This window comes from Centropristis striata, chromosome 13, assembly GCF_030273125.1.
Source record: "Centropristis striata isolate RG_2023a ecotype Rhode Island chromosome 13, C.striata_1.0, whole genome shotgun sequence".
Classification (NCBI taxonomy): domain Eukaryota; kingdom Metazoa; phylum Chordata; class Actinopteri; order Perciformes; family Serranidae; genus Centropristis; species Centropristis striata.
Genome location: NC_081529.1, coordinates 10025774 through 10052592, shown reverse-complemented (window position 1 = coordinate 10052592; position 26819 = coordinate 10025774). Strand labels below are relative to the sequence as shown.

Here is a 26819-nt window from a genome sequence, read left to right as displayed (position 1 = left end):
TTATGTACTTATAGTGTACTCTTTCTGATAGTTCATCTTAGTTCTAATTAACTTTGGTTGTTATTTAATCAACATAAAATGTAGCCCTTCTAGTTCCAAAACAGGTTGGTATCATAAAGTATGAACAAAGTTTTTAATTGTAAACAATAACTGTAACACAAAAGAGAAGGTTTTGGGCCGGGCATCCACTGGTTATTGCCTCCAGGGGAGGATTACATTACAATCATCTAAAGCAGAGAAAATGTACAAATCATGACATTAGAGAAACTGGAATCAGAGATTTGGGGCAATTTTGTTTGATAAGTAACTAATACAAAAATTCTATTATGAAAATGCTCTCTTTCGAAATTTGAAATACAACAGTTTTTGCTTGGACTAAATTGATCTATTTTTGATCAGAAAAAAGCAATTTTACAGCTGAATATATAAACAGCGGGTCTAAGTAGCTCTAAATGGGGTGGAGAGTTGACTGGGACTACTGTTGTGATTTGGAGTAGGTTGAATAGACAATCTCAGGCCCCATGCCAGCAAGTGGCGTCTTGAATCTGACATTCTCCCCCCTTTCAAAGAGGGGGAGTAGTGATACACTCACACATAAGCAAATTCTCACATTCCACCTTATTTTGTAATTGTTGGGCACAGTCACAAGTAAATCTGCGTCATGGCTGAGGCCACTTAGTGTCAGCCCACTTGCCCATGTGCAGTGGTGCCGTAAGCTGAGCAGTAAATTATTGAAGCAGCGCTAGCTAAATCTTGCAGAGTTGTGCTCTTTGAAGAAACAAGTTTGGAGCTGTTGTCTTAATGTTGATGTGTAATATTAATGATGTAGAATTTGTCCTATTTTAAGACATGTTCTCATTTTCCTGGACTTTATGAATTGCCTATTATGAAAGAAATGTTCATATGAAGAGCACTAGAAAAGTGTATCTTTCATGGTTTGATTGATTGGAATAAATTAGATCATACTCATCAGCAAAGAAAAGACATGAAGCCCATTAAAGTGGCCAATCTTTGTTGCCTTTATGAGGCGAATATATAGGTTCTAAATTAAATGAAAGGCCATTCCAGCAAAGACAGTCAAGACATCGCTTAGTTTGTGATTGTACATTATGAGATGTGCTTTGTAAATCCTTCCCTGGCTGTCATAGGAAAGAGGCCGGTCGATTAGCAGTGTCAAAGAGCAAACACCGCAGCCCTGCATCTTCTGTTTGCTGCTTGTAGAGATAAAAGAACGTCAATTACAGGGTCAGAGGCCACTGACTGCTCGTTAAAAATGCCTCCAAAAAACCAGAGCCACTTACATTCTGTCCCTTCACTGCCGATGTTTTTGCCCTAACCCTCTATCCTCTTACAGAGGCATTAGTTATGTCTTGAATGATTTCATCAAGCTTGTACGTCTTCGTGTCAGCATTAGCGGAGTGTTACGTCGGCTACAAAAGCTCACTTTCTTTTTGCATCTTTTCTCCCGCCACCCCACCCCCACCGCCGCTGCCTCCTTCCCCCACAATCCCTCTCTTTGACTACTATTTAGAGTAGGCCCCGGGGATAGAAGAAGAAGGCTCACAGAATGCATATGTGTGTACACAGTTGTGTACTGTGAAAGCACAGCCGACTTTGTACCACAGCGATTCATACATGGCCTCGGATAGATGGTTGGTTAAAATGAGTGAATGAGTAGTGCAGCACTTGGATTTCAGCCTTTGTGTAGAAGCGTCCCTTGTTTCTGACAGATAGTGGATGTGATTAGATGTGAACACACACCACAGCCCAAGAGCAGATTTGACATTTACTTAACATTTAGCTCAATAACCCGTGCATCGGCTTCTTAATTGGAATCTACATAATGAATCACAGCTACTTTAAGCACTATTTTGTTTTTAAATATTCAGAAATGTGTTTTTTTTTCCTGTGAGCTGTTATTTAAATGTAACCTCCTGCTCTATTCTCAACAGGCATGTAAAGTGCATGTGCACCCCCCTTACCCCTCCGTCCTGCACACAAACAGTAGTAGATTGTACTTGATGCAAAAAGGGGGTCAAAGTAGCAGTTTTCTGTTTAAATATGCTAATGACCTGATTATTCAGGAAATGCATTTTTATGTCTAGACAGCCAGAAAAGCTTAGATCCCTCAGTGGAGCTGGATGCCTTCCAGTTATTGACAGTATAGACCTGAACACTGTTGTGTGTGAGGGATACACACACCAGTTTGAGCACTCACACATTCTGTTTGTGTCCCAGTGTGGGTATTAGGAAGGGATGATGCCTCGGAGGATGATCTCACCTTGCAGAGCTGGCTTGCCCATTATTAGCTTACTGCTTGAGGCCTATTAAATTTAATAATGACAACAACAACAACAATAGAAATTAAACAGACAGAATAGTCTTAGGCACATGCTGTACTAACATAAATAGTATCAACTATTATACACTGCATGTACATACAGAATGTATAAATAAAGAGGATAGACATTTGTTGCATGCTTAAAAAGTAGCAATTCTGATTTATCAACAGTGCCAAATGGATTTTGTGGAATTAATTTTTAAAAACCCTCTGCAAATCATGTTTGAATTAATTTCAAATTAACAGAGAATGTGTATAAAGTACTTTAAAGTTGTATAGGAGTAGCCCATAAAATGGCCCATCTCACCCCAAATGATATGATCGTCCACTGTGATGTTTCACACACATCATCATATGCCAATGTAGTAGACATTGGCCAACTCACCAAGTTTCATGACAACTGGACCAATACTTTTTCCATAATCCTACTGACAGATAAAAACTGGCTGTTACATCAAAGCTTGTCTGTAAACGTGCATTTAAGAGAATAGAGCAGACCGACTATAGTTGATGATAAGACCAAGCTCATGCATGTGACTGATTCATTATCACACAAAGAATGTAAACAGTATGTGTGTGGAGGGTGAAGATGGGAGGAAAAATGAGTCCTTTTCTCCTCTTTCCTGGTCCTGTGCTTCGGCCACTGCCTTTGGTGTCTGTGTGGCTTAGCATTTGTGTGGGTTTCCTTTGTTCCCAGTTACTGTGTAGCTCATCATTGGGGCTTGCAGGGAATTTGGAGTGGGATGCTGCTTGGAAGCTGCAACCACATGATTTGGACACATTGTGAAGGCCAACAAACACATTTTTGCAAAGTCAACTACATTCAGAAATGTACAGAAAAAATCAGTTAAACCTAGAAGATAACAGTGCAAGACTCCAACTCCACTTCCATGCTTACTCTCTTCTATCTCTAGTTATGTTTTGAGCTGAATACTGAGGACAACAACTGCAGCCTGTTGAAGTAGTATTCTCCCTGCTCTTCTCCTCCTTTGTTTGCATTTGTGTGTTGCTGAGGCCACAGGAGGTCAGGACAGCTGACCGGCTGTTTGGTCTGATGTAGCTTGACCAGCAATTCTCTTCAGATTAAGCCATTTTATGTTCTAAACACTTCACACAGTGCACACACTGTGCCTAAATGTTTTGAAACGGGCCTAATGTAGCTGACATTGCCATCTGTCTGGAATTAGCTGCTGGAATTGTGCACTAACTTACAAGCCATTATGTATCAGGTCTCTTATGTGTTTAAAACACATGTGTGCTACAGCCTAGGTTGTAGTCTTGTGCTGTACATTATTCTGCGGGGTTTATTCACATCTACAGGTGACTAGAGATGAAAGGCATGAGTGCCTTGGTCCCACTCTGCCCTGGTCCACTATATATATTATAATTGGAGAGAAGACTTCAATAATAGAATCCCAGTGTGGTATTCTGTAATGTAATGTATGGTAGTGTTAACCCATCATAACCCCCTTGAGTAATGTAAATCCACCATCAGCAGCTCTTATTATAAGTGCCAATGAACCAGCAAAAACATTAAATCCCCAGCTGCTTAGTGGTTACTGGAGAAAACTATTGTTCCACAAAGCTCTACGGTCCAAATGTGTGTAATTGTATGAATGTGAAGCAGCTGGTAGTAAAATGAGGATTTCTCAGCAAAATCCATTAATAAGTAGAATCAAACGATTATTGAGGAATTTAACTTGCAAATGGAACTTTTTCTAACCAGTTTGGGCCTGAAAAGTGAAGCAGATGCTGAAGAGCCTTAACCCTGCATTTTTTTCAAGTTGTCAGTAGGGGGCAATACCATTGGTTGCAAAATAAGTCAATTTGTATGAAAAACACTAAAAATACCCTTCTTTTCACTAGATTTATTGTCTCAGTAACAGTTTTCCATTTGAGTTTATGGTCTCAGTTGTTAACTCCAAGTCTTCTTCTGACGGTCAAAATGTCAAATTCAGAGTTTCAAAGCCGGAGTCCAAAAACCAGTGGGTGACATTTACTTTTTGTAGTCTGTGTTTTAGGAACCATTTAGGCCGATGTTTTACAGCCTCTAAATAGGATAACTTATAATTTCCAATTATCAGCGAATGTGTTTCCTCTTAGCAGCAGCTCAATCAGTCCATTTGCAGGGGAATAACTCTTCAATCTAATTAGGTTTAATGAAAACCTGTAATGGCCTTAATGGGATTGATGTTTCAGTTGGGATTGTGCAGTAATTAGTGATGAAATTCAAGATAATATAAAGCTGTTGCAACACATTGAAGAAACAATTATCCAAATATGTACAGATGGTACATACTGTAGCTTATAGATTAGTTCAGATTTCATTATGGTGCTCACAATTACTGAAGCAAAGGAAGATAAAATCATGAGAAATGTACAGAACGTGCAAGGTCACTGGGATATTAATAGACTACTTCACACACCAACTATGAGTTCTTGTTCATCGTTTGTGTTTATTTGGCTGGTTTGATGTGTCTTAAATCCCCACTACCTCCAGTTTCTATGGAGAGCAGATAAAAACCAAAACCTAAGGTATGTTCCTGCTCTGGTTGCTAGCCTGTTTATGCTTACCACTGACTGATGGTCCTAATGACGTAGTAGGGCCGGGTGAGTGAGCAATAGAGCCAGAGAGAGAAGTGCAATATCACAGCTGTCTGGAGCCTTGCAGGAGAAAGAGAAATGTTCCTCTGGCTGTGGCCACGCAATCAGGATTTATCACTCTCTTTCTTTCTCTCTCTCACATGCACACACACATGGACACAGACACAGTGTAGGGTACTTTGGAAAAGAGCAGTGAAATGAACAGCCAGGCCAGATGCTGCAGTCTACTGTGGGAAGAACAGAAGATCAGAGTCTGAAATAGAGAGAAGGGAATGGTGATTGGACACAGTCTTATTTCCTGGTTCACTGCTTGGTCGAATTAGGTCACAGTGTTGATAGCAATGCCGGGTCTTAGTTAAACAGTGGTGTGCTTGTATTAGACATTTTGAAAAATCAAGTGGGTGGAGTTTAATGTGTAAAAAGTACTATAAGACCTACTATATACAGTTGTCACTTTGACAACATAGGTGGTAGTAAGTGTTTTGTGCTGATATAGTTATGGAGCTTGATGCTGTCAGTCATTTAGTCCTCATGTTAATACTGAAACAAACCGAAAATATAACAGTATAAGTTATAGATCAGAATGAGAGTCTGATCTTACATTTTTCTGCATCATACTTTAACACACGACTAACTAACTGTACACTGCAGTGCAATAACTGATGTTTCTCTATATAAGAGGTGAACATAACCACCTTGGAATCACCCACTGGCTTGTGAACTACTGTTTTAAAGCCTTGAGTTTGACATTTTGGCTGGGGCCATCTTGGGTTTTTGGAAACCTGAAGTGACCATATATGGACAAGAGGGTGGAGCTATCAGCTAAATAGCTAGCTAGCTTGATAAGCAAGGTGCCAAGTTGGCAAGGTGACTGTCTTTTAGTACAATATTAGCTGAACAAATCATGTAAAAGGCACCCAACATGTTAAAATTAACAAAATTAAGTTGAAAATAACATCTAAACCAGACAAAACTTGTCAATCATAAGGTAGCCATGCCCTAAAACATACCCTGCTTTATCGTGTATTTATTTCTAAATGGAACCATCATTTACATAAACATCATGACTTGAAAGAAATTAAACTAGAAATTGAGACCATGAACTCAGAAGTAAATGTTTACTGAGGTAATAAATCAAGTGAGAAGTAGGATCTTTGGGTTAGCTGTGCCTGGTTGTGGGTGGTAACATAATTGAGCCAACTGTCTACATTTTCTCGCCTCCCTGGCATTTAAAAACCCCAAGTGACTGAAGGGTGCGGCATGAATCTCTGCAACCCGTCATCTCCCTCTCACCCTCTTTGGTTGTTTTGGGTGGCGTCCTGTTGCACTAGCTGTGTGTATCTGTTCTTATGTGTTGTTTGGGATACATGGATATTTTTTTCTCAGTTTCTCTCCCTCTGGCCCTGCTCAGCTGCTCCGGCCATCTGTGCAAAGGCAAACAGATAACAGAGGGATGGAAGGAGAGCGGTAGTGGTGGGGGAGGAAAGAAATCATGGAGGGGAAAATGTTTGGGAGAAAGAGAAGATCGGAGAATGAAAGAAGGCCTTTTGACATGTGAGATTTAGTTTAGAGAATGAGTAAAGGATGACGGAAGAGGGAAAGAAAGAAAGTGTGCGGGAATTGTTTCCAGGGAGCCAGCAGCATAAAGATGATGTCTGTCCTCATCTAGAAATAGGACAGTGAGTGTGTGTGCATGTTTAGGTCAGTGGAAACTAGGATGACTAGTGTTGTCTGGATTTTAAAGTTGGACCAGCAAAGATCAGCCAATAGTGAGCTCATTTTACGTCTTGTTTTTTCCCTGTCTCTTTTCTCCCTCTGTCCCACCTTCTCTGCTGTGTTCCCATGGTCCACAGGCCAAGCCTCTTCCTCTGGGCTGGCCTCTGTGTTGCCTCAGAGTTGGTCTCCCCACTTAGCATTTCTCACAGCCGGCTCCTCGCTCTGTTTGTAAACTTTGACAAGCCGGTTTCCTGCTACTAGCCCCGACTTCCCCCTCTCTCAAACTTGTAAAAACCTATCTGTTTCCTCTCACCCTTCCTTTTGCAAGTAGCGGAGGAGAAGAAATAAGAGACAGTGTTTAATATTGATGTAGACAATGTATGACAGCTCGTATTACAGATGGTTGCACTTTATCAGCCTCACATGCTTCTTGTCCCATTTCTTTTCCTCAGTTGCTCATGTGTCTCTGTTTGTGGCCCGTGAGTCAAACTGTCTGCCTATCCTTGGGTTTATTGTACATGCATTGACCCATTTAGCAAATACATTCCAGCCTTTTCCCACCTCAGCCTACTTTTCTTTTTATAACATAATAGTGTGAAGCAGGCTTCTTAAGCTTTTCTCATCCATGTGCAGATTCAAAAGTTGCGTGTCTTAACATCAGTACAGGTGGCATATATGTATGTGATTGTGTGTGTGTGCAGTTTGCGTGCTAAAGCTTTTTGCGCTCCCTTAAGTATACTATCCCGGAAAACTAGTCTTCCACACTAGTGACTCTAATGCCATTTTGTACCAAGGAAAAAAAGAAGCCAACCCGTAGCAGCTACGCTGGCCAAGTGTGTCAGTGAGCTTTTTAGCATCACAGAGGGGCCTATTTGCCACTGCACTGCAGTTGGCATTGCAATTAATGAAGGCTATTTGTAGAATGTGTTGTTTTTGCAGCAGACATGTCCCCCTCTGCCTCTCCTCCTGTGTCCCTGACACATGAAAAACAACATAAAATATGTTGATCTAACTGTTTTACCTGAGGTTTCCTTCCGAGTGAGACTTATGAAACTGTGACGTATTTTTGCATGACCTCCTATGTGCTGATGTGTTTCTCAATGTGCCTCATTGTCCTAGATAAACTTCAGTTCTCTCCTTGATTTATGCAGCAGTTCAGTTTTCTACATAGTATAATGGTACATCTTGTTCCATTTCCGTCTTACAATAAATTTGCCTGCTTACTCTTTCACCCAGGCATAAAATTATTTCTGTGTGTGATGCTAGAGTTGTAAGAAGATGCAAGCAATCCCTTTATCTGATTCCTGGGCTTACACCATTCCTGGGGATCTGTCTACTGATAGGAGGAACAGCAAACTGCCTTTCATGTCTGGTCTTGCTTTTGACTAACTGTGTTGTATTGTGTATTATTCTGTTTCTCTGCAGACCAGACATTGCTGTCTCCAGAAAGGCTGTAGTCCTGTGGCCATCCTGTGAGATTTAAGTCAACCCTGCCTTGCAGAGACGGACCACTACCACTCAAGGGGAGATGAAGCCGGATGGGGTTGCCACGGCGGCATTGGAGCCAATGGAAACATTGGAATCCAATCCAGTAAACGAGGCAGCACCAGCAGCAGGACAGGAGCCTAACCAGGCAGCCAGTCCAGTGGAGGAGGAGATGCCACAGCAGCCCGTAGGAGAGACAGGCCAGGTGGAACCCCAGCCAGACCAGGCCAAGGAAACACCAGCTGCCAAGACCAGCAACAAGACTTCAGGAGACTCCAAAGCCAAGACTACCAACAAGGCCACGGCCAAGACAAAACCTGGCACCACCCCGACCAAGACAACAACTGGGTCACGACCCAACACAACCCAGAGCCGCCTCTCAAATGGCGTGTCAAAGCCCCAGACCAATGGCGTGGCGAAGAAGACTGCACCTCCAGCGGCCAAAAAGAGCACCCCGACCCCAGCTCCTGCCAAAAAACCAACAGGCACGGCCCTGGCCCCCGCCTCCAAGAGCAAAGTGGGTGAGAAGAAAGCCACAGGGGCTTCTTCCGCCACCAATGGTGCAAAGCCGATGACCGGAACAACAGCAGCCAAGAAGACAGCGTCCACGACCGCTAATGGTGTCAAAACCAGCACCACTGCAGCTGCTGCTAAAAAGCCCGCAGGTTGGTGAAAATGTCATCACAGAACAAAAAAGTAGAAAAGTGTTATTCAGAATGTAGGCCGTGTGGGGAAAAAGGGCATCCACAGTAAGTGTGGCATGAAATGTTTCACAGCTCTTCTCTAATGAGGAGCGTTGACTGTAATGTGATGACATGCAGATAGATGCACACATGATGGATTCAGCACACATATTACACATGGCAGAGTGGCTGCTGGTAATCTAGAAATGCATTTGGCCTAGATCCTTAATGGATGACCTATATCTGTGATATATGTTACTATATGCAATATTATACTATGCCATATAATACTACTGTGATGCTGTTCTTCACATCTCTTAATTTATCTCTCTCATCTCTTCTGCTGTCTTCTTGTGTCCTCTCCTCTCTTCTCTTCTCATCTCCTCCACTTCTCTCTTCTCCTCTCCTCTCTTGTCTCCTTTTGTCTCCTCTCCTCTACTTGTCTCCTCTCATTTCCTCCCCTCTATTCAATTCTCTTCTCTTGTCTACTCTCCTCTCCTCTCCTCTCGTCTCGTCTCCTCTCCTCTCATCTTGTCTCGTCTCTCCTCTAGCTCCCAAGACTGCCTCTGCAACTCCCACCAAACCCAGCTCTACAGCCTCACCCAAGCCCCCTGTTTCCAAGACAACCAGGTAGGTGCAACATTTGTGAAGAAGCCTCACCCTTGAAGTGTGTGGCCGCGTACATGTACGCACATACACGTCTAAGAGAGGTATTCTGTGTGTCTGTAGATGGCACACACCGCCGTCTAAAATTGGTCCTCTTCTCAGACATCCTGCAGGCAAAATTGATAAAAGAGTGGGCTCCTTTTCTTAAAAGCCTTTCCAACAATTTACTAGCAAATCAGCAAATTTACTCCAATCCAAATAAATTGCCCAAATAGATAAGAATTGCTGGGACTGAGCAGCATTTTAATGCTTCCTAATGCCAAGTGAGAAGCAGTTGGTTCAAAAGGCCTCACTTGGCTACAGGTTCAAAGGAGACTCTGTTTAAGAAAAAACACCCTGGAGGAATGAGGGACAATGATCACCCTTATAGAGACTTGGAAGGGCGGGAATAAGTAGGCCAGCAACCAGCCAATGTCAGAACAAGCCTTAGAGGAACGCCTCGCAGGGTTGCACCAGAGCAAGAATTACACAGCAGCATTATTAATTAATCAAGTTTTGGGAAGGGGGTGGGTTTAGGAAGTGGAGGAGGGAATGTTCATAATATTTTGGTTTCTTCAAAATGAATGCTTGTGAACATTTCCTTATACCAGCATGCATTATGAGTAGGGGTGTTATGGTACCCACTTGATTCATAGAAATAATTCATACTCTGGACAAAACGGATAGTACTGCAAGTGTCAAGGACAGTTTTACTTGCTGATGAAGGAAGGAGTATTTTGCTCACTGGCAACTTCAGTGAACTATTTTCATTATAAAAACAAGAAACATTCCCAACTCTTCTGAACTAACTCTGTACCAGTGTTTCAGTTAGTTTCACCTTGGCTATATGCAAATGTAGATGCCATTTGTTTCAGTAATGGTTTTATTACTTTCTGCTTTTGCGTCTAAAGAATGCTTGAAAGCAGCACAGATTTGTGGAGATTTTTCCTTGTCCTGGTGATCGGCACATCGGTGTAACGCCGTCAAATGCATGGCATTACACACCGTACAATGTTGGAGCATCTGCACCACCCAATGATCATTTATGCTTGCCATATTGTGACTGACTAGCACATCAATCAGCTTGTTGTGGTAACCCTAGCACCTGTTGCATTACATGCATCTATCTATATCCCATGTGTTCTGTGTGAAGCTGTGGGCACCGAACCGTGACCCCTGCACCGTAAGCACCATTTAGCACAAATACACAAACCATTGCAGTTGTGTCTGTTTGTGTGTAATCAGGTCAGCATGTGTTCCTCACCTGAGTCACACTGTGTGTCTGATGTTGGGTCCTGAGGTGGCGAGGACTGAAGGAGGCCTTTGTGTGAGATAGTGATGATCATGACCAAATAGCGCCTTTGGGAGTCAAACTGGTTTATTTTTTTAACAAGGGCTCATCCCGCTGCCGTCACTTCCTGTTTATTTGTTCGTTCGAGCAATGGCCTCTTTCTTCCTCACTATTTTGCCACTATGGTGTATGATATGATGAGTTATGTCACCATGTTGGTATGTCTGTTGTTCAGTCAGAAACATTTGCGTCAAACAGATTGGGCCATTTGTTGCACACTTATAATAAATAGAAGAGAGAACAAGTACACACTGCAAGCATCCCAAGGAAGATGCTTAAAGGGATAGTTTGACATTTTGAGAAATGGCTTATTTTTTGTTTTGTTGCTACCAGAGATTTCTCAAAAATCCAACTTTAAGGGATCCTAATCACATATATTCTCTGTGTTATGGGTTTGTGAAACAATTGATATTGGCCTTAGCAACCGAACAGATGATAACACTGATGGAGGTATGGAATATACAATATGCACGAAAATCAAGAGTATATTTTTATATTAACAGATACAGGTATGTTAGTGATCTGCCAATTGGCTGATGATATCAGCAAACCGATAAATTGGTCAGGCTCAGCCATTAAGTTAGCTACCTAGCTAGAGAAAAAAGGGTTTACTAGACACACACTATAAGCTACCAGGCACTTCCTTCCTCCTGCCAGCAAGGCATTTCATATGGAAATCCCTTAGGTCACCACACACATACACACACACAAACACCACGTGCCACGGGTAGCAGTTGGATTGCTGAGATTACACTCAGATTACAGCTTTATACAACAGTGGATGTGCAAACATCTAATTAAAAAGTATTACACAAGGGCATGTCAGTAATCGCCACAGAACTCATAGCGCCACCTTTATTAATCGTCATTTCATTCATACCTAATGAAAGATTTTACATGCTCACCCAGTTTTCTGTGAAACATAAAACCTCATCACTTCTTTGAATATAAAATACCACACAGCAAACACAATTTAACACTATTAGAGTGAAAACTGTAAAAGAGTCATTATTACTCATAACAAGCATGCATCACACCCGTCCTCTGTCTCTGGATATATTTCAGACAGCCAGGCTTAAGAGACGTGAACCCTGTGCAGGTCCTTGAACTGTACTTGAACGCTGAGTTCAAGTCTGGCACAGGAAGAGCTTTTGTGGGTGCTATCAATAGCACAGTTTCACCCCTCATCAGTAGAGTTAATGCCCGGCTCATGCTCCCATGCAGCCCTTGTTCTAACCACAGTACCCTCATCAAGTGACGAGTCGGGCTTTTAAATAAAAACACTAATGAGCTAATTTGTCTAAAGACTGAGCTGAAATCTAGCCAAGGCTCATATTGTAATGAGGTTAAGATTGGATTATTGGTGTGTATCTAAGGGCACTTTAGATGCAGCAGTTTGTGTTGTTAGTGTATGAGTCAGGAAAATGTGTAACACATAGAGGATGTGTAGCCCAAAGAAGGAGTTATCTGCAGTAGACCCATCTACAATCCCCATGAGAGAGGTATAACCATGACTGACGATAGGCTCCTCTGACAGCACCATGTACCCTTGTAGGCATACTTAGTTTAGTGTTTCTGCATGTGGTGTGTGTGTGCACGTCAGCATTTGTATTCGTAATGCACTTTGACAGGCCCATAAATTTCTGCCTTTATTAGATTTTGCCCTTTTCCAAACTCACCCAATCCTTAATTCATGCTTGCCATCAGCTGATTGGTGGAGAGATAGACAGACACATAAATTGCCATATCAGACCCACTCTGCTTCCGCTGCTGTGTCACGCACACATGCACGCACACCCATTGTGGGTCTCTCAGTTTACTCAGTGTTACTTTAGGCCCAATTGATTTAATTCTATCTGCAGCAGGTTCCAGTTATCAGACAAGTAAATGTGCGGAGCCAATGCAGGTTCGCTAAGTGACGTCAATCTAATTTAAGGCCACTCACAAGTGTTTTGTTCCCCCTATTCAGCTGAAGGTTTTAGCTAAATTACATTCGCTTTTGTAGTTGTTGATGCCAAGGACTCTTTATGGCTCATTCATCATCTCCCTGTTTATTGTGACATAATACACAGCCAACCTTTTTTTGAAAACAGCTTTTTTTCACTTTTAAAAAACTATATATACATAAGCTTTTTAATCATACACTTTTATATGTAAGAAAAGCAGCCTTTTCTCTCTATATATGTGTCAAGCAGCTAAAGAAACTACCTCCACCACCCCACTTCTACACAGCACTTTACCTGTTTGCAAAGACAGCAAGGGGCCAGTGAGGGTGTTGAAGCTAACCTGATGATGATGTATTGGTTCCTTTAACTTTAAGCTTTATTTGTCCCAGAAGGGTAATTGGGCTTGCAGCAAAGTGCAACATAAAGCAAGCATAAAATAAGAGTTGGAGAACAGACATAAACTGACTTGGCAGCCCTGCATCAATGAACAAGCATCATCAGAACAGCAATTATAGAACAGCACTTGGTTTTCTTGCCATCCCCATACATAAAAGTATGACCAGCTTAACAATAACAACCAAGACAAAGATTGATGTGTGTATATGTCTAGAATTGGAGCATGTGTGTGTTGGTCTGTCACAAAAAGTCGAAAATTCACTCATCAAGGTCAACAAAAGTTCATGTTCATATATTACAGGATATAGCCTGTTGTGTTTAAATGCGCTTGTTTACCAAAAATGTTAACAATATATTAGCCAAGATAATGCCGTAAAACAGCAGGGTTTCCTTATAATTATAAGATTTAGCCATGTTTCCAACAACAAAAACTATGCTGAGACACAAGCTGTCATTTCTGGTAGAGCTGCTTCTGTCCTGTCCTGAGTTTCACCATGGGCGGGGGCTGAGGCAGCTTGCACACACACACACACACGCACAGATGTACTTGCATTCTCAAGCTATGATAGTATCATTATATCTTTGGCATTAAATGTTCAGAAAATCATAATTCATCACAGTTATTTTACGGATAATATATCGTCCAACAAAATATGCTAATCGTGACAGGCTTATGTGTATGTGTGTTTGTGCACCTGCTGTTTGAAGCTGATTGCCCACAGCACGGCGCTTGTGACAGAAAACATTTAAGCCTGATTAGTGTGCAAATTGGGACAGTAGAAATCATTACAGGTTTTTTGAACATCATGTCCATGTGTGCTGGGATGTAAGCTAACAGTGTCAGCTTGTGCGCATGAATATATTCCAGTTTCTGTCTTTCTTGGGCACCTTCAAAGATGATTTGTGTCTAGTTATGCATTAATAATTTGGGACTGGTACGCAGCATGCAAACAACAGGACAGTACAGCGTGCTGTGCTTTCGCTATATAGATGCTTCAGCGTATGTATGTATGCATGTATGTATGTATACGGAGCAGCAGTAGGAGCAGCATGCAATTAGAATGCAGAGCATGTGTGCATTTGCCAGTATATTACTCAGTGTGATATGGAGGTAAAGGGGGAAGGGAGGAATACGTGCTGGCTTGGCGAACACGTGGTACATGCGCACGTGTCGATGAGCCGCTTTCTCCTTCCTGCCCTGCTGTCTGCCGATGCAGCAAAGTGGAGTGAAACAAAAATGGTGGCAGTGGAGTATGGAAGCTACATGGCTGAATAAGTCATGTGTCCCTGCTGAGCTCCCATCACTGCTGCCAGAGATACATACAGAGTGTGAGGGCTGTACATGCAGAGAACCCGAAGTGTATGTATGAATGTGTGTGTGTGTGTGTGTGTGTGTGGGAGAGAGAGAGAGGCAGAGGTGGAAAAAAGAAGCAGAGGACCAGAGGGTGTCTCTGTGGGAAGCAGAGGGGAATATTGCCCTATTGTAGATTAGAGGACAGAGGAAGGGTATTCAGTCCTTATTGGACAAACCCAGCAGAGGAAATGGGACTAGCTGGCGATCAGGTGGTTTTCTTTTTTCGCCGTCACTTTCCTGCCATCCTCTCAGCCGCCCATGTTCCCACATTAGTCATGCTGTTTTCCTCATTGATGGTCCCTCAGGGATGATCATTTTTTATTGCAGTGCATGAATGCAACCCTCCTCATGATCTAACAAATTACCGCTGATGAAATGGACAGGCACTGGTGTGTGTGAGATGTGTGTGTGTGTGTGTGTGTGTGGCCGGCAGCAGTCAGGGTCCTTGCCCCAGACACACCACTATAGTCCAGCATAAAGCAGGCGACATGTTGCGCAGGCTGTAAATCCTCCGTTTTGCTTTGGGTGTGGCAGATGACTCTGTGATGCAGACTTCCGCTGCCATGATTTTATAGAGGTGCAGCCGCAGGGCCAATTACCAAATGGATTGAGTGGGAATGATTGGGAGAGAGGGAAGGACAGACAGACAGGAGGAGGCGTTTATGTTTGAGTGTGAGCCAAAGGTTTGAGTGTGCAAGGGTGTGTTTCTGGGAGTGCACTCATGCTGCAGACGTGATAGATCTAATAGAGAATCGGAGAAAACGCTTTGTGGACAAGACACATATATCCTCTATTCAATTTTCAAGATATACATTTCCTTTTTTATTTGTCTTTATTCATTTACTTCATCGCATTAATGTAGATTGATGCTGATTTGATGAAACCCTTCAACAAAGGATATTGGCTACACTTGAAGCTGGGCGATAAATCATTTCTATGAATTAAATCAAATGTATTAAAAAAAATAATTATTCTTTATTACCTTGAGTAAATACGGTGCATAACCACCAGCTCCTGTAGTTCACAGTATTCTTAAGACACACAGTATCAACACGCAGCATGCTTTAATAAAGGACTGCTTTAGCCCGTGGACAAACCAAATCAGCTGCCTCGATACACATGTGACTACTTCTGCTCTTCAAAATAAGGGGTTAAACCAGGATATATACAAAATACATATGTAGCCATGAGCTGCAGATGTAGTAATGCAAATAAAGAAATAAAAAAACAGAGAACCAAGACGGTCAACTTTTTGTATCAACTAAAATTAGCAGCATTTATTGTTTCACCTTCTGTTTTTAGCACTTTATAATAAAAGTTCAACTTAAATTTTGCTCAGAGGCACTTGACATTATGGCTTACAGTTATATAAGAAAATAAAAGTGTATAGTGTTTTGTGTGTTACAGCCTCTTACCCCTATCCCATAGTAATACTGATATTTATACATTCACTTATACATATATGTGATAGATTAGATTGGGTTATATTCACAGGAAGTATAAGAAAATGTTCCCTGTGTCCCTTATGAATGAAGAAGTCACACTGACTAATCTATTCTATTATTTGATAGTCTGCCATTAGTTACATGTAGAGCTCAACCAATATAGGATAGTAATGTTTTGACATGGAATTTCCTTTTTTATCTGGATTGTGCAGCAATTTTTCACATCTCTACAAAGCTACTTTCATTAACATAAAATTTTAATGTAACATTGCTATAAATTATTGTACATTATTCAAACAATGTATTACACGGTTTACTGTTACTGTTCAGTTTCAGTCAATTGCTGACTGTAAAAAAAGAAAAGAAAAATTGCTAACACCATTTCTAAATCACACCAAGCAACATTTTCTGCATTATATATTGTCTAAAAATATTTTTCATATTGACACATATCGGACTGATCCTGATAGGCCTTTGATGGGCTAATTTGGGCCGATAATATCAGTCAACCGATACATCTATCGGGCTCCCACAGTAGGGCTGGGCGATATGGACCAAAAGTCATATCCTGATATATTTAGGCTGAATATCGATGTATGATATATATCCTGATATTTTTATCACTAAGTGAGAGCAAATATTCAGTCAAAGTCAAAGTCAAATATGACATGTCACAAGTAGTTTTATTGAAACCGTTTATTTAAGTGAACATAAGTACTGTATAACAACAGGAGTACCTTTCTTTTAATTAAAGCTCCATAAAGTGCACATTTAAATAAAAAAATATCTTAAATAAAATAGGATAACAAGGATCACAGTGCAAATTTGAACTATATCGATATATGTGATATGGTCTAATTCCATATCACATTTAAAAACATATCGATATATCGCCCAGCCCTAAGTCACATGACTGTGTCCTTCCTGAGTTGGCTTGAGAGGCCACTTAAACCAAGATGAAGATCCTGCCTCCATATTGCTGGTGCTTAATTAACACAGCATCATCTTTAATTTGCTGCTTGTCTTGAGAGGAGGGAGGGCCTTCCACCACGGTTTATCTCCTTTGCTGCAGGCAACATGTCTGCCTCCATGCTTATTGAGCTCCTGCTTACTCATTTGCCTCTTTGATAGTGCATCTCATTATTCAAATCATTGCCTGACTCTTGCTGTACGGCAACAAAGCACCACCAGCAGGCAACTGTGTTTTCACACACAACAACCTTTTCCCGGCCCCAGTGATTGAAGTAATGTGTCGTTGCAATAAAGCTTGAATGTTATTAATGATCCCCAGGCAACCAAGGCAAACTTTATTGTGCCTCAGTGCGCCCGTAGCAACTAACCGTCAGAGTCATCACATTTTTCAGCTTCAGTGCATTTCTGGGCTTTCTGTCCAGCATTTGCTTTAACCCCGATTTATAGTGTTGTTTCTCACAGCAAGGCCTGTGGTGAAATATGAACAATGAACACAGTTTCCTACAAGCTGCCCATTGAGTTAAAGTAGCATCGTTTAAGGACTACAATAAGTCTCTGTCATTCAGCTGACAGGGAGCTTAATTACAGAATGAATAGAAGCTTAAAATAATTCAAGCATCAATGCATCACTGTATTCAGGCATTGTCTGCTGGCCAAAGTGTTGTCAAACAACTTCTGATCTCACAACACAAGACTCAATTTTCACTGTGGCCTGGTCTCTTAAATTCAATCATAGGTTTTCATCTGTCTTCTATTATAAGCAAGAAGAAGACATTGATATTAAGATAATGTGTAATCGGATGAATATTATCTCCCCGCTCCATCCCATCTCTTTCTCTCTCTCTTTCTATCCCAAGTCCTGTCTTTTTGGATTATCCATATTCCTTTTATCAGACAGATTATTGTGAATGCTCCCTCTGAATATCCCTTCAGTAGAGCTATTTTGTCTCTAATGCAAAGTTCCGTGTCTTTTAAGTCTCCCCATTCTCCTCTCTCTGTAATTCTTTTCTTATCGTCTACTCCTTACTTCAGACACCAAAGACTCAGACCCACTCCCCCAATATCTTTTTCTCATTTCACCTTTAACATATTCTTCATTGGTGAACAATTTTGGTCTTAAAATCTTAAAATCTCTTTTAATGTTTCTCAATTTAAGTATAGATTAACTTTATTTGCTCAGACTGCAGGGTTCATACAAAGTCTGAAAAGTTTAGAAAATGCTTAATTTTAACCATAACGTTTTCAAAGTTAGGAACTTGCTTTCACTGGAATATACTTCTTGAAAAAATGCTTCATTTTCAACATAATCTGGTGTTTAATCATCACAATCACTTGTGTAAACAAAAATGATTTAATTTTTCAATCTTGTTGACATATTTGTTTATTGCCTCTTGGTGTCTCACACCAGAAACAGAGTGGACCCTAACCCTAAACTGTTTTGAAAATTATTTAAAGGCTGCTAGCTAGCTAAATCCTCTGTTGAATCCTCATCCTGAAAAAAAAAAATATGATATCATGACCATTTTAAAAACATGCAATCAAAGTTCATATTAACAGCTGGTAAAATAAACAAGTGTCAATATACATTGATTGCTGTGGGTATAAATTAACTCTATAAACTATTTTTTGTAATTCCCTCTATAGTAAAATGTTGATGTAGAGACAAAGGGTAATGAATAATCATCAGTAATGTGGATATAATGACTAAGTGGGTAAATATAAATAATAGAAAAGTCTTGTAAGAAATGACATCACATTACTGTAGTGACAATACTCATTCCATATTACAATATCCAAAATCTAAGACAATATCCAGTCTCAAATTAAGATATTGAAATAATATTGATATATTGCCAAGACGTAACAAGAACACTTAGACATTTACTATCAAATTTTCTCATCAGCAGTTTTTACCCCTTGTTATTTTCCTGTTAACACAGCCAGCTTCAAGCCCTGTAAATTAACTTGGCTAAAGAATCTATCTAAAGCCATATTTTTTATGGCTTTTAGATAAATAAAATGCATCGACATGATCCAACAACCTCAGTATCAGTTACACACCTTTCACTACCCTAAAGCTAATTCTAAACGGTGTGGATCAGCTGTTAAAGCTTGTTTGAACTTCTGACGTGGCCACACCCTGACTGTGTTGCCACCCGGTGCTCCCTCTCTTTAATCTTATTTCATGGTACCAAACCGTATTCCATTACATTTGCCAGGTTGTGGTTTGCACGCACTACTTTACTGCCCTTACACAATGAGTGTGCTTTTAACACAGCCCAAAGGTTCCAGCGGGAGGATTTGGAGAAGTTATTTTTGTTCTCCTTTCAGTATTAAAGATTTACGTGATCCCAGCCATCTTCACTCTCCCGCTACCTCCTTGTTCTCTTTTTTGCCAGTACTAGCTCAATTCTTTATTTAGAAACAGCCAGTTAGTGGAGCGTGGGCCCATGAGATTGCACACCACAGCCTTGTCAGGACTACTGGATGTAGGTTACTTTGCTCGGATGTGACATAGAAGCCAGCTTCTGGGCCGGGCAGGCAGCCAGAGCAGGATGATGCATACTGCCCCGTGTGACTGTGTGTGTTCCCTTGTGGGGAGAGGGTATAGACAGGAGATCAAAAAAAGGGCCGACCGGGGTCAGGATGCCTCTCTAGGGTCCATCGTGACTCACCTCCCAGATTGCTTTACTTTTAAGACCCTCAAGGGAGTTTGTCATGGGACTTTGGAAGAATGACAAACTCCCCTGAGGGGTGATGCTGTTTCAGATGCTACTACACGAGAGCCAGAATTGATTTTTTATTTAGTAAATGAAAATTCCTTGCAACATGCTACCACACATTTTAGCACCTTTCATAAAGGTTAGTGCAATTCAGTATGCTTTACAGATGATAGAACGAGCTAATAATAAGACAACAACAAATAAAAATACCAATGTGATACTGCACAACAGAAAGAAAAAAAATAATTAAACAATTACGATAGATAATAACTGGAATGGTAAGAGAGCTCAGCCCTCTGACAAGACAAAATGTGCATTCACATGCTCCTTGGCTGGTCCCATTTCCAGGTTGAGTCGTTCCGACTTTGATGTATTCCTGAGCTATGAATCATATTGTGAAAACAACATAGACGCTGCAGAGAAGATGCCTTTAGTGGTTTCCCTTGGTTTATGGAAGACATAGGTGAACGTATTTAGCAGGCTATTGCAGCACAGGTAATACAAACAAGGAATGGGTTTACCAACTACAACCATCAAAATAGCTTGGTTGGTGTTGTATTCTATTGCTCAGCTGTTTCGAATATTTGTGTGACATTGAAAAGCACAGCAAATGGATCAGGAGAGCAATGAAATATTAAACAGATCTGAGCGAATATTTCGTCTTACTACAGGGTTCATGTGTGATTTATCAAACGACCATATCTCCAATCACAGCGTGAGAATGATCGGCTGTTGATAAATGTGGCGGGTGGAAACAAGCCTCATTTGAATACCACGGCTTAATGTATGCCCGATTCAGATGGCTCGCCTCCAGAGTTTACCACACCAAAGTTGACTCCAATTTGCATACACAAGCTGAGAGCAGACATGAGATCTGATGGTACCCTCCGCTCATGTCCAAATTGATAAATGCCGAGCCTTGAGTAGAAATGATCGTGCGCCCACTTTACGCTCACTTTCTGTCGTACGCTTGTTTGATAAATGAGGGCCAATGTGTTCTTCTTTGGCCCCTCCTACACCCTTCAAACAACTTTCATGAAAATTCTGCCAGTAGTTTTTTCCATAGTCCTGCTAACAAACAGACCAGAAACAACACGTCCTTGGAGGAGGTAATAAATATGACAGACAAACATTTTAAAACATTAATATATGTTGGCTCACTAAAAGCCTCGTGCCAGAGTACCTGAGGGGCCGCCCTCTTACATCTATTGCCAGCACGTCAGACAAACAGGCAGGTGCAAGACCATGAAGTGCTTTAAAAACAAGCCAGGCAGCCATTGGTCCAAGCAGAATTTGGAATCAATAATAATTGGGGTTGTCAGTCTGCCCTCTTGTCTTTGAAATGGTAATCTTAAGTGGTTAGTTTCTTGTGTCAACATGTTTACAAGTACTCATTGGATTTGGACCGATGCCACATCTGTGAAAGGCTATTTAGGTCAGAGTCTTTTCTGCTTGTACAGCCATTAAGAGCTGCCTGTCCTCTTTGTATCCCTGCATTTATTGTTTTGTTTTGTTTTCTCTTGCAATCATTTGTGTGCTGTTTCTGAGGGTATCCTCTGGCAGTAGAAGTGACTCAGGAAAGACACAGCAAGGTCTTGCTCCCTGTCACAAACATTCTGAGGCACTCATAGGCTGATTCATGGGCTGACCAGCACATGGTCAAGAAGACCTGATGTTGGCCCCTAGCTGTGTCTTAACAACTCAAATGCTTGAGTCACCTTCAATAAGTCTTCATTCCTTTTTTAAAAATATGTCTGTCACACAGGGATGTAGAATGATAGCATAAGCCAAGAGTAGACCAGCAGAGAGAAATACATGATTTCTTTAAAAAAATAAAAAATAAAAAAAAAAGGACACACACTTACTTACTTACTTACTTGTTTCTATGCCCCAGGACTCTGTTCTGTAGTACCTTTTAGTATTTTTCAACCTCCTTCTCTGTCGTCTCTCTACAGGCCTTCAACTGGCACAGCAGCCTCACCTCGTCCTGCCACAGGATCAACCAGGCCACCCACTACCAACACAACCAAGAGCTCCACAGCTTCAGCCAAACCTGCCACCCCTAAAACCACCTCCACCACCGCCAAGCCTGCTGCCTCCAAACCAACCTCCACTACCCCCTCTGGTGGCAAGCCTCCAGCATCACAAACATCCAGAAACACAACCCCTGTGAAGAAAGGTAAAAAGAAACAAAAATCCATTGTTTTTTTTATTGATCTAATAATTTTGGTTATTTTGATTTACATTGCCATATAACTACAGAATAAAACAATGTTGAATCGCTTTTATGTGTGCTTTAATATGCTGTAGTTTAGTTTACAGTAATTACATAATTGTTTAACCATTCCTCGTGTTGTTTTTCCCCCAGATGTTACCAAACCAGCCACTTCAGCATCCAAAAAGCCTGCAGAGTCCCCCCTTACCCGCCCATCTACGGCAAAGTCAGCAAAACCTGACACCCCCAAATCCACCTCAAAATCAGAAGTCACCGCCAAAAAGCCTCCTGCTAGTAAGGCTGCCGACACAAAGACACCAAACCGCTCCAAAGCAGACAGTAAGCCCACACCTTCCAAGACCCCTGCCTCCAAAACACCGGCTGGCAAGACCTCCACCCCCAAGAAAATTGTGGGCACCACTACCCCGACTCCAGTGAAACGTGGCGCCAAAGCTGAAACTGCTGCAGAACCTGAAAAGCAAATAGCCGCCGCTGTAGCTGCTGCTGCAGCTATCGCTACTGCGGCAGCTGTCATTGCCGGCCCAGAGGAACAGGCTGCTGGAGATGCATCTGAACTGATGCCCAGCCAGACTGAAGTAATACAAGAAAAATCTCCAGAACCAGTTTCAGCACCAGTGTTCGAATCACTACGAGAACCAACGCCAGAACCCGTACGGGAACCAACACCAGAACCCGTACGGGAACCAACACCAGAACCTATACGGGAACCAACACCAGAGCCGGTACGGGAACCAACACCAGAACCTATACGGGAACCAACACCAGAGCCGGTACGGGAACCAACACCGGAGCCGGTACGGGAACCAACACCAGAACCTGTACGGGAACCATCTCCCGAGCCCCTCCCAGAACCACTGGAAGTTGAACCAGTCCATGAACCAGCCTCCAATATTCAGTCGTCTGCTCAGATGGACCTCTTTGAATTTGAGTCTGCCAATGACACAGTTTCGTCCCTGGGAACTACTGTCATGTCTCCTCCTTGTTCCCCACCAGGCCGTGTTTCACCTGTCGGAGAGCCACAGAATGCCTCTTCTCTGCTGGACATGCATAGCCAGTCTGATCCCTGGGACAACCAGGCCCAGGATCCGTCTGACTTTGCTCCCCAGAGTCTAGTCAATGTGATGCATTTCCAGAAAGAAGAAGAAAAGGAGAATAAAGAACAGTTTGAGGGACAGATGACAAGGGAGGAGGAAGAGGAGGAGGAGGAGGAGGAGGAGGAAGAGAAGGAGAACCTGTTTATGTCTACCTCCACAGCTCCATCTGCAGAGGCCTTTAACATGATGGCACAGCCTCACTTGTTGGGTGCTTCACCGATGGATGACTTCGTCCCCAGGGACCTGATCTCCCCTCATGAAAAGGAGGAGGCAGTGGAAAAGGCTGATGAGGAGATAAATGAGGACGATGATGAGGAGGAGGAGGATGAAGATGAGGAACAGAGGAGACTAGGCCACCAGCCTTCATCCTTGGTCACTGACATGAGCATGTCTCAGCCCTCCGAGGAGTTCCAGATAAGGTCCTCGGCCTTTGGCGGTTCTGCAGGGTGGCATGGCGACGACCAGCTGTCCGGGATGGACTCTGAGGACGTGAGCAGCTGCACCAGCAGTCGGCAGCAGGGCGTGTCTGACCTCAGCAGCACCCAGCACACTGCTATACTGGAAGGCACCCAGAGCTCAGACGCTCTGGTCGACTCAAGCCTCCGCGGCTTTGAGGGAGACGGCAATCTCATGGGTTCTCCCAACGTGGAAACTCTGGCCAATGAGGAGGAGGAAGACGAGGACGAAGAGGACGAGCGGGTGGATGATATGGACCTGAGTTCAGAAAGAGTAGAGGAGCATCACAAAGGGTTCCAGCAGCATGAGGACGAGGAGGATGAGGATGTGGAGATGCACAGTGAAGGAGTGACAGAGAGCTGTGGGAATGTAGATGAAGATGACTTTAATGAGGAGGAGCGTTTAGACAACCTAAATCGCCCTCCACCTTGTGTCCCCCCTACCTCCTCCTGGGGCCAGACCAACCCCTTCTGTGATACCTGGGCTCAACCCACCTCCCTGCTCTCCGTCTCCTCCCCCAGCCCTGTTTCTGACCACGGTGCGGCTGAATCTGAAACACCCATCCTGTCTCCTGCCCATGCGCGCTTGGACAGCGGTGCCCCTTCCTTTGCTCCTCAGTCAGAGCAGGAGTCCGAAGGACACCAGTCAGCCCACGACGAGGATGTCCTGTTTGCTTCCCCAGCTGTCGGCATGTCCCAGCCCGGCGCTTTGAGCGCCACAGCCCCGGCCGCCCATAGCAGTAGCGAGACAAGCACACCAGAAGAACTGCGCGACTATGACAGCAGCTCCGGCGTGGAGTCCCGCTCTGACAAACAGCACACCCCAGTGCCTGCTTCAGTCCAGCCTGACATGGAGCAGGACCTGGGCATCCACTTGGAGAAAGGGGATGGAGAAGAGGAGGAGGCTGAGACGCTCCCTGCAGATGAAGTCCTTGGAACAGGACCCCCAACCGCTCCAGCATCCGCCCCGTCTTCCCCCTCCACATCGGGAGACGAGGCCAGCGACACAGAGGGTGAGATGCAAATAAACGACCCCGATGCACCGGTGATGAGTGCCGGATTCGAAAGCCCTCCTCCCACATGTAGTCTACCCGCCCTTGAGGAGGATGAGGAGGCTGGGGACAGACCAGCAGGAGAGGGTGAAGAGGACGGAGGTGGGACCACCCCTCAGTCAGCCAACTCTGTGGCATCTTACGGCTTCGACTGCACCACATCCAACTCCAACGCCCACTCCATGGCTGAGAGCTGCGGAAAAAGTCCAGGGATCTTCTCCCTAGAGAATGAGGAACAGCTCCCAGAGGAGGCCAAGGACCCCTCCCTCATCAAGGAGCTGACCATGTCATCAGCTGCTGCCGCTGCCCAGGCAGAAGACCTGCTGGGCAGACCCGTGGACCTGATGCCTTTGGGCCACCCGGGAGAGAACCAGCCTTGCAGTCTAGACGACTACATGCTGGGGGGAAAGCTTGCAGCAGACCACCTGGAGGAGGTCGACCCGTTGGAGCCCAGTCACCAACTTGGGGCGGAGGATTCTGGAGACACCGGCGACAGCCAGCCACCGTACTACTCTACCATATGTGATAAGACTGATAGTTTTCTGGCAGGTAATGTATAAGTCCCTCCTATTACCCCTGGAATGCACCTTTTCCCCGCAACCCTCCCCCGTTACCTGTTGTTCGTTTTCTCTCCAGTTGGGTTAGATGGCTTAGAAAAAAAAGAGAAAAAAAGGAGAGCAAGATTGTAGGAAAAGATTTTAAAAAATAAACAAAGGAGATGGGAAAAAATGACTGTAGCAATTTTTAAATGAAGCCTCCCTCTTTCATACTGTTATGGTCATGGTTATGAGTGTATGGCTTAAACTCCTTTATGTACAATAGCTACTACCATTTTCTAGTAGAATGTTCTTTTTAAGTAACACTGCATATTCTGTAGCCCCTGATGGGGTATTGACTGATTGGTCCACTGTGACTGAGCTTTTAAACCGAAAAAAAGAAGAAAAAAAAACAAACAGATGGAATGAAATGGACTCATTGTGTATTTATCCTACTGTTTTTACCGAACAAATGTCAATGATTTTTTTTGTTTTGTATTTGCTTATTTGTTGATTTTTTTGTTTTTTTGTTTTTCTGTTGAATCCTGGTCCTCCCTACCCTGTGTACACACGCTTCATGTTCAACAGCACCATAGCGATAGTCACATGCTCCTTTTTAAAAGTTTGTGTTTCAAGACTTTTAGCTTCAAAATAAAGGCTAGATATTAACACAGCAGATTTGTTGAGGTAGGTGTGGGAGTATTAGATTGCAGCTGGGGAAGTTTTTAATGTGTGCTTCAAGAGGCTCTACGCTCTTTGCATAGGTTGTTAAGGTATATAACGTGCAGTCACGTACAGTATGTGTTTCAGGCATTTGGTTTTAAGTGGCTTAAGCTTCAAGCCTCAGTTAGCTGATCATTTGTGTTCCAGAAGAGACTAACAACTAGCCTATTATTTGTGATGAGACCCTGCATTGTCCTACATCGCTATAACAGTTGAGCTTTACACTCGCTGAAACGTTTTCATAGTGAGCGTTTGGTTTACTATTTCAACAGTATATTGCATGTTTAACTAACATAAAGACTGTGTACTACAATGAATTGAATTTGAAACAATTCTACACTAGACATGTTCATCAATGGATGGTTCACACTAGGTTATCTTTCAAAATTCCATTAAAACATCATTGCAAGGCATTTTGTTCCTGTTTCTTATTTTCCCTATGGATCCAGCATGCCTGAATTTACTGTCCCTGTGTCTAAGTCGCTGTGTATCTGTATGTTTACACAACTTATTTCCCATGGCATCTCCTACTCTCCACCATGGGAATAACCGGTAAACAGGAAGTTATGCAACATAATACAATGGTGTTGTATCTAAAATGGAATTTTGGTCGAATCAAAGAGGTAATCCAAATGGTGTCCCTGTGCCCTGTTCTCCAGCATGCTGAAGCCTTCATGACATATTCAGATTCTACACAACATCACATTCAGATTTGGCAGGTGGTGCCCACTTGAAGCTACCCTGTAGTGGTTTCACCAAAACACATAGTGTCTACCCTTGTGGTTTAACAATAGGGCTGAATGTAATTCCCTTCTTATAAAACACCTAAAGGTACTCTAAGTTGTAAAGCAACTTACATATTAATTGCTTTGTACTGCTAATGTGAGAACGGATTGAAACGTTACTTAAAAACTAGCGCTAACATTAGCTTAGAAATTGAGCCTGCTAACAATCAATAAACAACAACAAAGGCCATCTGTGACTGACATTTGGGGAAAATATAGAGGAATTTTGGTTTGGTTTTGAATATCAAAACAAACCCCAAGCTAGCTTTCCTTATAT

General features: G+C 42.6%; 1 protein-coding gene across 1 annotated transcript in view; it reads left to right on the top strand.

Moving 5' to 3' along the window:
- prr36b (proline rich 36b) overlaps positions 1 to 26170 on the top strand; it is a 33532-nt gene extending 7362 nt beyond the window's left edge. Inside the window, exons 2-5 of the mRNA XM_059348368.1 lie at positions 8087 to 8811; positions 9381 to 9459; positions 21617 to 21840; positions 22030 to 26170. Of these exons, the coding sequence (XP_059204351.1) occupies positions 8190 to 8811; positions 9381 to 9459; positions 21617 to 21840; positions 22030 to 25058 (3954 nt within the window). The 5' untranslated portion in view covers positions 8087 to 8189 and the 3' untranslated portion in view covers positions 25059 to 26170. The remainder of the gene's footprint in view (positions 1 to 8086; positions 8812 to 9380; positions 9460 to 21616; positions 21841 to 22029) is intronic.
- Positions 26171 to 26819: the final 649 nt, after the last annotated feature.